The sequence below is a fragment of the Nicotiana attenuata genome, unplaced genomic scaffold (assembly GCF_001879085.1).
Source record: "Nicotiana attenuata strain UT unplaced genomic scaffold, NIATTr2, whole genome shotgun sequence".
Taxonomy (NCBI): Eukaryota; Viridiplantae; Streptophyta; class Magnoliopsida; order Solanales; family Solanaceae; genus Nicotiana; species Nicotiana attenuata.
Window position 1 is genome coordinate 310,207 of NW_017670984.1, and position 17,268 is coordinate 327,474.

General features: G+C 36.9%; 2 protein-coding genes and 2 pseudogenes across 5 annotated transcripts; 1 reads left to right on the top strand and 3 right to left on the bottom strand.

Moving 5' to 3' along the window:
- The first annotated feature begins 215 nt into the window (after positions 1 to 215).
- LOC109245011 (tRNA-splicing endonuclease subunit Sen2-1-like) lies at positions 216 to 15,527 on the top strand. 4 transcript variants are annotated; one of them, XR_002070770.1, is made up of 6 exons: positions 216 to 701; positions 4,553 to 5,467; positions 6,895 to 10,629; positions 10,738 to 10,846; positions 11,303 to 11,355; positions 15,162 to 15,527. XR_002070770.1 is itself a non-coding variant. In XM_019412184.1 (3 exons), the coding sequence occupies exons 2-3, from the start codon at positions 4,561 to 4,563 to the stop codon at positions 7,102 to 7,104; spliced, it is 528 nt and encodes a 175-aa protein (XP_019267729.1). In that variant the 5' UTR covers positions 216 to 701; positions 4,553 to 4,560; the 3' UTR covers positions 7,105 to 7,216. The 4 variants fall into 4 exon arrangements, 2 of the variants coding, with proteins under 2 accessions (XP_019267729.1, XP_019267728.1); XR_002070769.1 differs by lacking the exon at positions 15,162 to 15,527 and having other exon boundaries at positions 11,303 to 11,677; XM_019412184.1 differs by lacking the exons at positions 10,738 to 10,846; positions 11,303 to 11,355; positions 15,162 to 15,527 and having other exon boundaries at positions 4,553 to 4,878; positions 6,895 to 7,216.
- On the bottom strand, positions 7,435 to 8,240 carry LOC109245012 (annotated as a pseudogene).
- LOC109245013 lies at positions 13,032 to 14,746 on the bottom strand (annotated as a pseudogene).
- A 532-nt stretch (positions 15,528 to 16,059) lies between the features above and the next one.
- Positions 16,060 to 16,899, bottom strand: LOC109245010. Its single transcript, XM_019412182.1, has 3 exons — positions 16,755 to 16,899; positions 16,609 to 16,667; positions 16,060 to 16,461 (listed from the first exon to the last, which is right to left on the bottom strand). Exons 1-3 carry the CDS (start codon positions 16,897 to 16,899, stop codon positions 16,060 to 16,062), a joined length of 606 nt encoding a protein of 201 aa, XP_019267727.1.
- Positions 16,900 to 17,268: the final 369 nt, after the last annotated feature.

Sequence of the window (17,268 nt, forward strand, 5' to 3'; positions counted from 1 at the left end):
AGATAGTATTTTTAGTCCCGTTTGCGAGAAAAGAATAAAAATTTGGGATCGAACAACCTATTTTTAGGCCTAGTTTTTAGACCTAACTCATAACAACTCAAGCCCAATACCCATTAAACTAACCCTAATACCCTTAAAACTCTAAAAACCGAGTCTTGAAAATAGTATCAGCCGTTTTTATAAAGAAGCTAACGCCTAAGCAGCTAAAGAGACAAAAAACAATATACTAGGGACTTAGCGCAAAAAACCAGAACAAAAAAAGACCTAGAAAAGATAGGCCGCTTCTTCTTAAAAAAAAAGAACAAAAAACGTATGGACCAAGCGAGAAGATCCTGAAGCTGCTGCACAACGCAAAACGACCCCCACCCCCTTGAAACCTCATCTCCTCCACACCACCCCAGCAGCCGGAACACAAACGACCCCCACCCCATCGACTCGCCTACTTCAACAACAACAGCCACCGGACCTCATGACTCACCCCATCGCCGGGAACTCGCATACACCACCTGCATCCATCTCCCTCGACACACACGCACAGAAACGAGAAACAGAGAGAACGAGAGTAGAAGGGAGGCAGCGAGTTTCAGTCAAAAATTGAGTGAACGTTAGCTCCGAGCTTGGGTGTCGAGTTTTTCGGTATCGTTTCGAGGTTCCGTCCGCGTCTTTGTCCGTTATTCAAGCTTCAAAACAGTGTTGTAAAGGTCCGTATCTCCCACTATCTCTCTGTTAAGATATTATTTGTGAATGTATGAATTTTATTTAGCTTCATGAAGGCTGAAACGGTTCCCTCTGTTAAAGGTTGATTTTACTGCCTTCTTCTCTTGCGCTGCCATTGAATAATTCTGGGTTCAAGTCATTGGTTTTCTCCTATATTTTGGATTTTAGCTTTTCTGAAACATCATTAGAACCTAGAGTTACCAACCTTCAAGTATGTGTTGTACTAATCATATATAAGGTTAATCATTTGAAAAATAGATAATGGACAGCATGTAAGAGTCGAGATACTTTTTTTATATCTTTGTGGATAAAACTTAAATTTGTGTATTTAGTTATTTAGTAGTAAGTGACTGAAATGGGATAGAACTTATGGGTGAGTCAAGTTCCAGTTTCAACCCAGACAGAAACATTTGGTAATTTCTTGTTGTGTAGAATTATATTTGGTAATTTAATCTTATCTACTTCTCTTAGCATATAGAATTTTGCTTCAGCCTCATGCTATCTGCTTTGTATGTAATTCTCGGCGTGAATTTTCTATGTTTACTCATTAATATGTTAAAATTATATTTATTACATACATATAGAAAAGTTGTAGTACCAGAATCGACTTCTTCTGAAATTAAAGCTATTTAAGGAGTGTTTGGAAAAGTATTACTAGTATTAATGACGAACATGTTGTAAACCGCGGGTGCATTTCATGTGACGCGATTTGCAGTATGTTCAAAACAAACATATCAAAATCCGGGTGTACATTTCATGTGACCCGATTCTAATTTCCAACGAGGTTAAATAGAACGTGTCGTAAATCGTGGGTACATTTCATATAGCGTGGCTTGCAATGTGTTTTAAATAACCTTGAACTTTTCTAAAATATTAAGAGCGGTCAGAAAGTTAAAAGGGCACGTAGGTTTAAAATGTGTAATTAAATCAGATAATTGGGCCAATGTTAATAGTTGAGCGACCGTGCTAGAACCACGGAACCCGGGAATGCCTAACACCTTCTCCCAGGTTAACAGAATTCCTTACCGGGATTTCTGTGTTCGCGGATTGTAAAACAGAGTCAATCTTTCCTCGATTCGGGATTTGAACCGGCGACTTGGGACACCATAAATTGTCCCAAGTGGCGACTCTGATTTTAATTTAAATAATCCCGTTTCGATTGTCACTTAAATTGGAAAAAACTCCCTTATACCCTTCCGGGGTAGAAAAAGGAGCTGTGACAGGCACAATTTGGTCTAGTAGTTCGAGCTGCTCTATTACCCTCGATCTGATAATGTTGGCCGAGCTACCTGGGTCCACGAGTACACGCTTTATTTGAAATGTATTCACGAAGAAAGAGATTACCAGTGTGCCATTGTGAGGTTGAGACAAGGTCTCGGTGTCCTCTTCGCTGAATGTGAGGGTATCTTTGTCATTAATGCTAACAGTAATGATAAAATTAATGAAGGCTCTTTATGACCAATGATAAGCAATAAATGATGAACAATAATATCAAAAGAGTATATTAGAGAGCAGAGAGAATGTTCTTGTATATTTTGCGTGGAGCAGGTGAAGCAACAGAACCTTACAAAATGACAAGGATCCCCTTTATGTAGGAGGGGAATCCCAACATAGTACAAAATGCATTAATGACAAAGATACGGAGATGGGACAGCCAGATAACACCCTGATTCGTGTTCAGAGTAATCCACTAGGCTCTGTCAGTCTTAGCCATGTGCCTTGAGAACTCTACATTTCTATCATATCCGTGATCAACATTGTCCTAAGGCCAGGTGTCGACGAACCTCGAGGGAGGAAACTCGACCATGGTCTTGTAGCATCGAGACGATGTTCAGAGGTGCCTCGATGACGAGGAATTGGATCCTCTGATTTTGCCGTATACACTAATATTATTTAATGAAATATAGGTGGTATATAAATATTTGACCAGACCTATAAAATAACCGACCCATCTGGATCAACCCAATCCCAAATCCTTCTTCTCCAAAGACAAGCAAGCATATTGAATGTATAAGTAAAATTAGTATAATATAAAATAATCAATCTACCTAAACAAACCATAGAAACTCAATATACATATTTTCCCATCTCTCACGATCTTCTTCTCCACTTTTTATCAAAACAATGGGAGACAACTTTGTTCCACACATTGAGTCTGATTTAGGTTTAAATTAATTAAATTTGCTTTTGCTTTCTTTTTATTCTGAGTTTCGTGTCTGGTTCTGAGAAGTTTGAGGAAGGCATAAAGAGTTCGAAAGCTGACTGTGATTATGTGTCCGAAGCCCCTTTTGTTTGATGCTTCCGTATAAAGGTATTTTATTTTTTAATGACAATAACTTTGTGATTGATGTATGTACTTTGTGCATATTGAGCTGTTGAATGTGTCTGTTGTTGCATGTCTTGCCGCCTGCGAGGTGTTTGATTTTTTGCTCAGTAGAGTGATACTTTTACTATGTTCAGTTTCACTCTTTTATCTCTAGTTTTTTTTTGCGTAATCTTTGCGTTCTTCTTGCGCAAAATTTCTCTACCTTTCCTATGTGTCAAAATGTCAAGCCTTTTACTATTATAAACGAGAAATTCAAATCCGGATGCCAAAGGATCTACATAGTACATGATTGTGTGGCTATTATATAGCTGAAATATTGCTCAGTATTTTGGAGTTGAAGAATTCTGCAAGTTAAAATTTAAGTTAGTGCATATGATAGGGAATGAGGGAATGAAGAAGAAGATATTTGCTTTATTTGACTTTGGATCCGTGGATAAACATGTTTTGATAATGGTTCCAAATTCGGATTCTGCATGATAATCTTCTAGGTGAATATTACTTTGCTGCGATATTTCAAATGGGCGTACAAGTATCAGTTAGAAAATAACCAGAATCTTCTTTTTTCTTACTTGAGAATTTGAATGGCTTAACTGGAAACTTGAAACTATGAAATCATCCGGTAAAAAAAGGGCGACAAATTCTCGTAAAAAGAAAAAAGTCATAATCCATAGAATGGTTGGAGACTTTCTCAACATTTTATTTTACCATAACTTCTTAACATGACTATACCTGTGCTGGTCAGCTACATGCGACATGAATGGTAGGTATCTGTCTAAACCTTATTTTGGGTGGTTTAGTGCTCCAAGTAAGCGTATTATCCTCCTACACTTAGATCTCCTCAGTGTATTAGATCCCCATAATGTATTCTCTCTTTTATGGATTGTTTTCATATTTAACATAAATGAACAGACCTTGAAACCCCTTAAAATTGGGTCAAAATGATTGGTAGCCATAAAAATCTCAGCAGTTTCTCTGCAATGCTCTCACTCTCGGGTGGCTCCCTTTTCCCATATTTTTTAATATACTCCTTGAAAAGCTCCATTTGGGCTTATGGAGGGATGGGTTCTTCTTTAGCTGCTATCATTTTTCTGAATTGAGTGTGCATTGTGTTTGCTTTCTTTCTCTAGGCCATGTTGTGCTTGATGGATTCTTTAATTGGATTATTACGGTTGTTTTACCACTTTGCTACTGCCAATTGTTGTATGACAAAGTGCTTTCACAGCATGACATTGGAACAACCATTTTATAGATTTAAGTTTAAGTAGGTTCGACATAATAAGACACAGCATTTCATGAATTCTATAATGTTGTAGGAAAGGACTTTATAAGCGTAGTCGCAAAATGCAATTTACTTTACACTTTGAAAATTCTCTAATTGGTGTCTATTTTTCTATGAGCATGTGTTGTATGGCTATGTAACTGATTGATTGCATTCTTTGGTCCAATGTAAGTTGTGTAAACAAGTATAAATAGGAATATCGTGAATTTAGACTTTTTTTTTGTTGTCAGCGTGAATAATGGGGCCGAGGTGGAAAGGAAAAGGGGCCGAAGTTAAAGCTCTTGCAGATCCCATTTCAGAAATAGTAATCCAGCTTCAATCTTCTCTGATCTGCTCAAACTCTCGAGGACTGCTTTCTGATACGAATGTGCTTCTTAAAGCAGACACAGAACAAACTGAGCTCCTCAATCGTGCATGTTTTGGTAGGCCCAGGGTAACGACAGAAAAGAATGAGCAATGGTTTCAGCTCTGCATGGAAGAAGCTTTTTACCTTCAGTATTCTCTAAAATGCATTAAGGTTGTTGACCACAATGACACTGAACTGAACAGTGATGAGGTATGGAGGCATATGACATCCAGGAGGGAAAATTTTCCTATCTTATTCAAAGCTTTTTCTCACCTTAGAAGTAAGAACTGGGTGGTTAGATCGGGCTCCCAGTACGGGGTAGACTTTGTTGCTTATCGTCATCATCCTGCTCTAGTACATTCTGAATATGCTGTGCTTGCTTTATCTTCACAAAGTGGTAGTGCAAATGGTCGCTTGAGGGTTTGGTCTGACTTCCATTGCACTCTTCGACTTTGTGGTAGTGTGGCGAAAACGTTACTAATTCTTGACATTGAGCAACAACAAAGTTGTGCAACTAATCCGTCGTGCTTAGATAACTATGTTGTTGAAGAGAGAACAATCACAAGATGGAGTTCGGAGCAAGGCCGCAAAACAAAACCTATGTTTGACCCAAGTAAAAAGTAGATCGTCTGGTTCAAGATTAACTCCTACTTCACATGTTGTACTAGTTTAGCAATTGTAATGTGATTTAGAAGCATTACGATTAATACTATGTATTACTATTAATACTTTGCATACTGTATTTATTCCTACAACTTTGTTGCAGGCATTTTGGCCGACTTTTATGCCCAGCAAAATGGTAAACTATGCCTTCTTATTTCACCATCGATGCTCTTTTAAGTAAAAGTCAAGCTTACATGAATGTTTTTCTCTTATAGCAAGTTGCTACATCCGGATTGAACTAACCTGCCTCCAAAACCAATTCAAAGAGAAACCCAGGCATAAAAGGAATTAATTATATATATAAAAAAAAAGAATAGAACAACTCATACGAGATTTACAGCCAATTCCCTTTGGGGGAGAAAGGGAGCATATGAAAGTATGAAGAAAGCATGTTGCTCTAATAAGATAGAAATGCCAAACATAGGGAACACATTTCAAGGTTTACTGTATTGTCATGGGGAAGCTCTTAGAAGTGTATCCTGCTAGGTTGAGATTTCTCCATCCTGGTTTCTCCAAAAGGCTCATCGTTATCGATCTACTTGTTGTGTTTAAAGGCTGCTATGGCAACAATATACATGATGACTAGAATGATCAATATGACAATGTTGATGACAGATACTTTCCTCCATCTCTTTTTCAAACTTGCCAGAACACCAGCTTTACAAGAATTGCAGTTATAGTAGAGCTGTTGTTGATCATTGTTCCATCTAACACAATCTGGATCTCCTCGTACCAGCCCTCCTCCGAAACTCCACACTGTCTCATTCATGTAAGTATAGCCACATTCTGTAGGGGGCTTGCAGCAACCAGATTACATAAAAAGTTCCAAAACTTTGTCAGAGAAGTTGTCTTAATAGCAGCACTTTAGAGTGGCTACCTGGTGTCATTTCTACTCAGGCTGCATATATGTGATGTCGACAAATGGGGCCCTAATAATTGGAGCTTGCTGGGAGTTAGGCTTCCATCTATTCCATCAAGCTCCCATCAAGCTCCAATTATTAGGGCCCAGTTGTCGACATCACACATATGCAGCTTAAGTAGAAATGACACCAGGTAGCCACTCTAAAGTGCTCCTATTAAGAAATTAGCCAGTGCATTTTGAATTTTCAGTTTTCTAGTTCTATTTTGTGGGATAAAAATATTAAGATTTTTAGTTTAAAATTAGAGGACAAAATAAGTAATGGTTAATTTCTAAATAGCATCCCTGAGAATGGATATCTGTGCACTTGCCCTACAGCTTGAAGAGCAAGAGAGGCTATGTGTTTAAATATCTAACACATTAACTTCGTTTGTGTGATCTTTGCAAATGTAGCTAGTCCTAAACCTGGATAGAAAGAAGAGCGTTGTTGTAGGTTGACTACGGATGTAAAACTAGTCTAACTTGGTGAATCCTCTGACTACTGAATGGGTTGGACTATTCCTTTTTTAAATCTCCAAACTGTTGCCTAAAATATTGATTAAGGAGCATTCATAGGCAAAACTACTCTTGCTTTAACATTAGTCGGTATATAGTACAATGGTAAAGACAACTTCTCTGATAAAGTCTTGGAACTTTTTATGTAGTCTGGTTGCTGCAAGCCCCCTACAGAATGTGGCTATACTTGCATGAATGAGATAGTGAGGAGTTCTGGAGGAGGGCTGGTACGAGGTGATCCGGGTTGTGTTAGATGGAACAATGATCAACAGCAGCTCTACTATAACTGCAATTCTTGTAAAGCTGGTGTTCTGGCAAGTCTATCTTATTACCTATGTTTGGCATTTCTATCTTATTAGAACAACATGCTTTATTCATACTTTCATATGCTCCCTTTCTCCCTCAAAGAGAATTGGCTGTAAATCTCGTATGAGTTGTTCTGTTCTTTTTTTATATAATTAATTTCTTTTATGCCTGGGTTTCTCTTTGAATTGGTTTTGGAGGCAGGTTAGTTCTTTCTGGATGTAGCAACTTGCTATAAGAGATAAAAACATTCATGTAAGCTTGACTTTGACTTAAAAGAGCATCGAGGGTGAAATAAGAAGGCATAGTTTACCATTTTGCTGGGCATAAAAGTCGGCCAAAATGATTGCAACAAAGTTGTAGGAAAAAATACAGTATGCAGAGTATTAATAGTAATACATAGTATTAATCGTAATGCTTCTAAATCACATTACAATTGCTAAACTAGTACAACATGTGAAGTAGGAGTTAATCTTGAACCAGACGATCTACTTTTTACTTGGGTCAAACATAGGTTTTGTTTCGCGGCCTTGCTCCGGACTCCATCTTGTGATTGTTCTCTCTTCAACAACATAGTTATCTAAGCACGACGGAGAAGTTGCACAACTTTGTTGTTGCTCAATATCAAGAATTAGTAACGTTTTCGCCTCACTACCACAAAGTCAAAGAGTGCAATGGAAGTCAGACCAAACCCTCAAGCGACCATTTGCACTACCATTTTGTGAAGATAAAGCAAGCACAACATATTCAGAATGTACTAGAGCAGGATGATGACGATAGGCAACAAAGTCTACCCCGTACTGAGAGCCCGATCTAACCACCCAGTTCTTACTTTTAAGGTGAGAAAAAGCTTTGAATAAGATAGGAAAATCTTCCGTCCTGGATGTCATATGCCTCCATACCTCATCATTGTTGTCAACAACAGCTTCTTCCATGCAGAGCTGAAATCATTGCTCATTCTCTTTTGCCATTACCCTGGGCCTACCAAAACATGCAGGATTGAGGAGCTCAGTTTGTTCTGTGTCTGCTTTAAGAAGCACATTCGTATCAGAAAGTAGTCCTCGAGAGTTTGAGCAGATCAGATAAGATTGAAGCTGGATTACTATTTCTAAAATGGGATCTGCAAGAGCTTTAACTTCGGCCCCTTTTCCTTTCCACCTCGGCCCCATTATTCACGTTGACAACAAAAAAATATTCTAAATTCACGATATTCCTGTTTACACAACTAACATTGCACCAAAGAATGCAACCAATCAGTTACATAACCATACAACATATGCTCATAGAAAAATAGACACCAATTAGAGAATTTTCAAAGTGTAAAGTAAATTGCATTTTGCAACCACGCTTATAAAGTCTTTCCTACAACATTATAGAATTCATGAAATGTTGTGTCTTATTATGTCCAACCTACTTAAACTTAAATGTATGAAATGGTTGTTCCAATGTCATGCTGTGAAAGCACTTTGTCATACAACAATTGGCAGTAGCAAAGTGGTAAAACAACCGTAATAATCCAATTAAAGAATCCATCAAGCACAACATGGCCTAGAGAAAGAAAGCAAACACAATGCACACTCAATTCAGAAATGATAGCAACTAAAGAAGAACTCATCCCTCCATAAGCCCAAATGGAGCTTTTCGAGGAGTATATTAAAAAATATGGGAAAAGGGAGCCACACGAGAGTGAGAGCACTGCTGAGATTTTTATGGCTACCAATCATTTTCACCCAATTTTGAGGGGTTTCAAGGTGTGTTCATTTATGTTAAATATGGAAACAATCCATAAAAGAGAGAATACACTATGGGGATCTAAGTGTAGGAGGATAATACGCTTACTTGGAGCACTGAACCACCCAAAATAAGGTTTAGACAGAATACCTACCATTCATGTCGCATGTAGCTGACCAGCACAAGTATAGTCATGTTAAAAAGTTATGGTAAAATAAAATGTTGGAGAAAGTCTCCAACCATTTTATGGATTATGACTTTTTTCTTTACTAGAATCTGTCGCCCTTTTTTTACCAGATGATTTCATAGTTTCCAGTTATGCCATTCAAATTCCCAAGTAAGAGAAAAGAAGATTTTGGTTGTTTTCTAACTGATACTTGTACGCCCATTTGAAATATCGCAGCAAAGTGATATTCACCTAGAAGATTATCATGCAGAATCTGGATTTGGAACCATTATCAAAACATGTTTATCCACGGACCCAAAGTCAAATAAAGCAAATATCTTCTTCATTCCCTGTCATATGCACTAACTTAAATATCAACTTGCAGAATACTTCAACTCCAAAATAGTAAGCAATATTTCAGCTATATAATAGCCACACAATTACTATGCAGATCCTTTGTCATCCGGGTTTGAATTTCTCGTTTATAATAGTAAAAGGCTTTACATTTTGACACATAGGAAAGGTAGAGAAATTCTGTGCAAGAAGAACGCAAAGAATACGCATAAAAACTGAAGATAAAAGAGTGAAACTTAACATAGTAAAAGCATCACTCTACTGAGCAAAAAATCAAATACCTCGCAGGCGGCAAGACATGCAACAACAGACACATTCAACAGCTCAATATGCATAAAGTACATGCATCAATCACAAAGTTATGGTCATTAAGAAATAAAATACCTTTATACGGAAGCATCAAACACAAAGGGCTTCAGACGCGTAATCACAGTCAGCTTTCGAACTCTTTATGCCTTCCTCAAACTTCTTAGAACAAGACACGAAACTCAGAAGAAAGCAAAAGCAAATTTAATTAATTTAAACCTGAATTAGACTCAATGTGTGGGACAAAGTTGTCTCCCATTGTTTTGATAAAAAGTGGAGAAGAAGATCGTGAGAGATGGGAAAATATGTATATTGAGTTTCTATGGTTTGTTTAGGTAGATTGATTATTTTATATTATACTAATTTTACTTATACATTCAATTTGCTTGCTTGTCTTTGGAGAAGAAGGATTTGGGATTGGGTTGATCCAGATGGGTCGGTATTTTATAGGTCTGGTCAAATATTTATATACCACCTATATTTCATTAAATAATATTAGTGTATACGGCGAAATCAGAGGATCCAATTCCTCGTCATCGAGGCACCTCTGAACATTGTCTCGATGCTACAAGACCATGGTCGAGTTTCCTCCCTCGAGGCTCGTCGACACCTGGCCTTAGGACAATGTTGATCACGGATATGATAGAAATGAGGAGTTCTCAAGGCACATGGCGAAGACTGACAGAGCCTAGTGGATTACTCTAAACACGAATCAGGGTGTTATCTGGCTGTTCCATCTCTGTATCTTTGTCATTAATGCATTTTGTACTATCTTTGGAACTTAATTCATCGACAAGTAAAATCCATACAGCAAGTGTGACAATTGATTGCATAGAACTTGTTGAAGGGGATCAGACCTCATCAAGAATCAAAAGAAAGGTAGGAGTAGTTGACACATTGAATCAAGATATTGTGGTGAAGGAATTTGAAACTGGAAAGCCTAAAGTGAGAATTCTCACAATGAACTTCTCCATGGACTGCAAAGTACCGAGCAGTGCAGAAATCATAACACCAATTTGCCAGTGTAAGTATTTCAAAGATTTTTCTAACCCCAAAGAACTCCTTTGGTTTTTCTAGACTTGGACTTCCACAAATTACAATCTTTTAGAGAATTGCTATTTATTGTTGGCAGCAAGAATACGGAGAAGTGTCTGAAGGAAGGCAATCTTTTGATTATACCCCCACGGAATGCAGTTCCATTTTCTGATGAATGGTTGGCAGCAGTGGAAGCTGCTGGGGAGGTAATTTCTTTCTGGAAAATGAACTGTATGTATGCTGTGATGTGTCTAAAAGAAGCCAAAATGTTTGAAGCATATTTTTATTAGTTCCAGGACATAATCTTCACTTTCCTGAGCAGTTTGTTTCCACACATTTATCCAGAACCTTCACTTTTAGCTGGTGCTGTTAAAGAACAACTGACAAGATATTAGCTGTTCATCATATCCTCTATCTGTATTCATAAAATGAAAGCCTAAATCATCCAGTAATAGGTCCAGAGCAGTCAGCTAGCTTGACCTCCCTAAAAGCTACCTAGTTAAAGATTAGTTCTGAACCTTAGGTTAGGCAGTGAGACAAACTTGTCTTGAGTGTCAAGCTCCACTGCGCTGAATATCTATCGGAAAAATGATTGAGCTTCGTTCAGTGGTGATCAAATATCTGCAGGTTATGTAATCGACTCTTGTACTCTGATTTTACAGGATATCTTAACCTGGAAAGGTGGTGCTTTACAAAATTCACCCCATGGTCTCCGGTATGTCAGATTCTTGTTTTCTTGTTTGAGGTTGCCTATGCCATATCTAACATGTATTCTACTAGCTAGAATGCGAATGCATTCAACTTTATTCTGTCTCATTATAGATAAACATATTTCACTGGGATATGCTACAAATTAGGGTGAGAACAGTTAATCTTAACCTTGTAATTGATAATGGTGCTGAGAATCATTTTACGATAAACCCTATGTGCTTTGGCCATTCCCTGAACTCACGCATACTAGGAGCTTATTGCACCATACTGTCCCACGGAAATGCCTTTTGGTACTTTATGGAAAAAGTTTAATCACTTTAAGTTTTTGTTAGAAAGTTTTTTGATGACTATAGTAGAATGCATCTTAATTCTAATTGTATAATCGTTTGTTCAGTATATTTCTTGTAAGTGATAAAGTAATGTTATTATGAACAATAATGTTATTACTTTAAGTTTTTGTTAGAAAGTTTTTTGATGACTATAGTAGAATGCATCTTAATTCTAAGTGATAGATTGTATAATCGTTTGTTCAGTATATTTCTTGTAAGTGATAAAGTAATGTTATTATGAACAATAATGTTATTATGCTAACACTGTTTTTTCCTTGCAATTTTGATATAACGTCTTAATTTGTAGAGATTTCTATACAATTCAACACATCTTTTGACAGTAAATGCCAGTACCAAAAAAAGGAAAAAAGAAAAAAAGAACTACACTATTTCGGCCTTTAAAATGATTGGCAAAGCTGACATGAAAAAAAATATTAGAAAAATAAATGGGTTTTATGTGCTATAATGTTGTTCAAATTGTTCCCGAACAAATAAAAATGCTGGGGTTTGTCATTAGTGTTAAAGATTTAATTTTAAAAAAGCCGGACGCTGGGAGGACATCAGGAATATCTTGTTTTACTTGTGATCCTGATTGCAACTTTAACAATATTATTTAGGCGGTATATATTCTTTTTAATCTTGTAAAACTGTTAAAACCAAATTAATTATTTCTGGATGTTCCAAGAGTAGAGATTTCGGAAGGTATATGTATACTAGAAACCATCGTTAGAGGCGGATTTAGGGGGCGGAAAGGGTTCCCCTTTGCCAGAAAATTACACTGTACATATAAGTCAAAATACGTTTTGTGCATCTATATATTTTATTTTAAATCTCCTTGACGCGACCCTAAAGTATAGCTCAGTGGTTAATGGGGTTCAAAACCTTTGTGAGGTTGTTGGTACAATTCCTATTTATCGCTTGAAGTTCCACTGGTAAAAGATGGTAGCTTTTAGTAGGACTTTCCCAACTATGTTTATATTTTGATTACTAGGAGTATAAGAGCTTGTTTGGCCAAGCATTTGGGAGGCCAAACGTTTTTTTTTTGTTAGAGATTTGATGTGTTTGGCCAAGATGGAGAAGTGCTTTTGAGCAGCAACAGTAGCATTTTTTCTGCTTTTGGGAAGAAGATACAAATTAACTTCTTTTAAAAAGCAGAAGCACAAGTAGAAAATTAAATTTTTAAGACAAAAGTATCCTTACTATAAATTTATATTTTTCAAATTTATCCTTCAAAATTTTTATTTTTTCTTTTCCTTTTTTGTTTCTACCATCCCTTTCTTTTTATTTATTTTATTTCTATTGCATTTTTATTCTCCTTCTCCTATTCTTCTTTAAAATAATCTCTCCACCATAAATAGATTTCTTTTTTTTATATAGGATTAATGAAGTAGATTCAAAATTACACTGAATGACTATATTTTGAACCTTTTGACTGTACAAAGTCCAACCACAATATGCCTCCGGAGTCCTGATTCCTGTTTGGCTAAACTTGGTCTCATCCAAATTCTTTCATTCACCACTAACATGTTTCCGATTTAGCTTAACACTGCTTAGCAAGAAAAGTTGCTAACTGATACATTTCTCCAAATACACGATTTACACCCTTTATATTTAATTCTTTGTACACAGACTTTAAAAGATTCCCTTTTTTTTTAATTAAAAGATTCCTTTGTTATTTGAAGACAATAAGCTAAGCATGGAAATCTGCCGCAGAGCTTATCCAATCCGTGAAACTCTTGGTAATAAAACCCGAGATGTCCCGGAATATGGAATCCTTCTCCAATACAATTAAAAGCAAGCTGTGGCACTAGCTAGAGGACTGACATTGGAACAATGGCACCATTTTGGCCTTGGAGATGGTGGGATCTCACGAGCCTCAGCCACCGTGACTCCACCAAGGCAGAGATGGTCTCAATGCGCCGAAGAGGTGTAAGGGAAAATTGGGAGCATTTAGCTAGAAAAGGGTAGAGTAATCTGTCAATGAAGCGTATTGATATAGCAGACCATATAAACACAAAGACTGACATAGAACCTGCTGGGATTTTGAAATGGTGTCCCACCTGACGATCCATCTTTAGAGCCTGGACTACTAGCAGGCTTGACTGAATGATCAGAGGAGTGGATAAAGATAATCCGCTACCCCACAAAGGAGCAAGCTTTTCAAATCTTCTACTTGTTGGATTGTACAGAGTCTCCAGGTATTCTCAATGGAGCCATCTGATTTAATGTCTCCCACAGTGATGAAGGCCGCTCGGTTGAGGAACCTATATAAGAGAGCTTCATTAGCAAACTAGTATGAGCAGAGGCGAATCTAAGAGCCAGAGTCAGTTGATTCGGGATGATTGTGATCTTATTATATGTTCGAACCAAAAGTAATAAGTTCAGTTGAATCCACATAACCTGTCCTAGATCCGCCCTTGAGCATGAGTAGTAGCTCAAACACAAGAAAGAGTTAATATAGAGGTTTTACTTGAAGGTAGGAGTAGGGGAAGCTATATTTTTGTGTTTTTCACTTGGATCATGATAGTAATGGTGACTTTGCTAAAACAGGGGGATTTTCCATTTCTGAATGGCTGCGACAACAACACGAGCCATATTGATAAAAGGGCTGCCTTCTTGTTCCTTAACATGGCGATACGAACGTATCCCAGATAGAAAAATGGCTAAGGCGAGGATGTTAAGACCTAAAGAGATGGCAAAACCCCAGGTCCAACTAATATTGTCCTCAATGTAGACAATGGCTGTGGAGCTTACAACAATGGATGTGTATAAGGTGAATGTGTACCAGTTAAAGAAAATTCCTTGGTGTTTTGGCTTGTCAAACTGATATGCTCCAATGGATCCAATAGTAAAACGTGTACCTGCGGCCCCTAGATCAGAGATGCTAGTGCAAGAGCAATATATAAGACAGCATATTGAGTTGATGGTTTTTTATCTTAATTTGTCAGTGGCTGCTGTGAATACTAGAAGCAACATACCCTGCAATTGCAAAGAAATTTGGACTTTTTTTTGTGTGTGTGTGTATAGGTTTAATAAGATTTGGAAGGCAAGAAGATGGAATCTTATAAAAAGGAATTTGAGATAAGGGAAGAAATCCAAATGACAGAAAAACAACCAAGAAAGGAGTCAGCAATGATGGGGAAAATGGTGATGCAGCCATTCGCCACATTATATACATTAGCAGCGGGGATGCTCTTCATGTTGAATTCTTGTATCAGATAAACAATCAGGTTGCTAACCCATCCTCCTGCTGCTAAGCCATTGTTCCTGCTTAATTTTGGGAATTAACACATTCAAAATTGTTAAAATACAAAAATTAGTATCCCATCTTTGTGTAGTTTGAAATTTCTAGCTTTCACTCTTTCTATTCTAATTTTCAATTTCCAGTATTTAAGATATTCAAAGCAAGCCCTATCGTCTGTTTGAAGCACTATAGTTAGTTAAATAAAAAATCCTGTTGCTAATTATGGGTATAACACAGGACCAAAATGCATCTAACAACTAACAGTAAAGTGTCAAGAAACAGACCAATCATAAAGGGGAAGGTTATCCAGCCACCATTTTTGCGGCTGTCTGAAGAGGAGAGTCTTGCTCTTTCATCATCACAACTGGCTGAATTATCCATTGATATTAGCCAATTTAATAGCAGTGATATTTCTTCTTTTTGGATATGGAGTTTCAAGTTTTTATAAGTAAGCAACTTTATGCAAGACTGCTAGACCCCAGGTCACTGATTTTATAGGCCACCATGTTCATTTAGTTGGCTCTTTTGTCTTTCTTACGTTCATGTAAAGTAATTCCGATAACTTTTGTGTTTAAATTAGAAATCGTTACTATTTATTTTTAATGAGATTTAAGTATTTAAAATCGCACATAAATTATGTTTATTTTTATTTTTTATGTTTAGAAAAGAATAAAAAAATATTATTTACAGGAATTTTCAGGGAGTCGAGAATTTTTTCCAGGGAAGAAAAAAAAAAAGAAAAAGAAAAGGATCAAGCTTTATTAGTGTTTCCAACTTTAATTGAATGGTATTTGTCTAAGGAAGATGAAAAGCCTTTCATCTCATTTGATGATAGGTAATTTACCTGTTTCATATAGTATTTCCAGTGTTAAAAATAGCGTGAAGCGAGGAAAAGCGATAAACCTCATTTTACGAAAAGCGAGAAGCGAGGCGCCCACTTTTTTGAAGTGAAGCGGATTTTTTTTTTAAAAAAGGTTAAAATAAATACGGCATAGACAACACTTGTAATTGTAAGCAAATGTCCAATACTTGAATTAAAAACTAAAGAGTAGCATCAATTAAAGCACAAAATGAGCATCCTATTCTTCTACAAGATTGTCAAGAGTAGCATCAATTAAAGCATAAAATGAGCATCCTATTCTTCTACAAGATTGTCAAATTCTTGTATTCCACTATCATTATTATATTGCTCGTCATCTTCTTCATCAATTAGGGACAAAGTAGCTGTCTGTTTTCCCTTACTCTGTGAACTTGAAGTTGAGGTACTCCCCCTCAAATCATAAATTCTCTCCCCAATTCCATGCGCCTCCGCAACATCACCCCAAGTGATATCAGAAGTGTCCTCAAATACTTCTTCATCTGCATGATCTTCCGGGACTCCAGTTAGCCATTCATTAGCATCATCGATGTTGTCCAAACTAATTGGATCAATTACATTGCGAGCGTTGTAACGACGCCTCAATGTTCTATTGTACTTAATGAAGACTAGATCATTGAGACGCTTCAAGGTTAGTTTGTTCCTCTTTTTGGTATGAATCTGCAAATAATAAGTAATTAGTAATTAGGACAATTGAGATATAATTTAATTATCTCAATATACTAAATCTTTCTTATTAGTTCTTACGTGCTCAAACACGCTCCAATTCCTTTCACACCCGGATGAGCTACATGTTAGACTTAGAACCTTGATGGCAAACTTTTGTAAATCTGGAGTGGAATGACCATATTGCTTCCACCATTCAACTGTAGAAGTAGAACAAATTTTCAAAACATAATATTAATAAAGAAATAACTTATTAACTATAAAACAACATATAAGCACTCACTCACCTGGTGACTTCGTCTTTCTTTGTCTAATGGCCATGTTTTTTCCAAAAAGTTGTTCAACATTCCTATAAATACTAAATTGCTGTGTGATTTTATCTTGCACGGATTCTTCAGGTATCAACTCCTCAAATGCATTCATAGTATCCATTCCACAAAGGTTCATCTCCTAGAATCCTCTCTTCATTGTCATAAACAGTTCCGGGTTCAAAACAAGTCCAGCTGCATGCAAAGGGCTATGAAGCTTACTATCCCACCTTTTATCTATGATCTCAAAGACTCTTTTGTATTTTCTTTGATCATTAAAAGAGGCTTGAATAGCCTCCTTTGCCCTATCAATTGCTTCGTACAAGGAGCCCATTGGTGGCCTTTGCTCCCCATCCACCAAACGAAGCACTTTAACTAAAGGACCACCAATCTTCAATGCATGAACCACATTGTTCCAGAATGAAGGAGAAAGTATAATATCTGCAGATTCTCTCCCTCGAGCTTCCCTTCCATAGGCACTGCTAGTGTACTC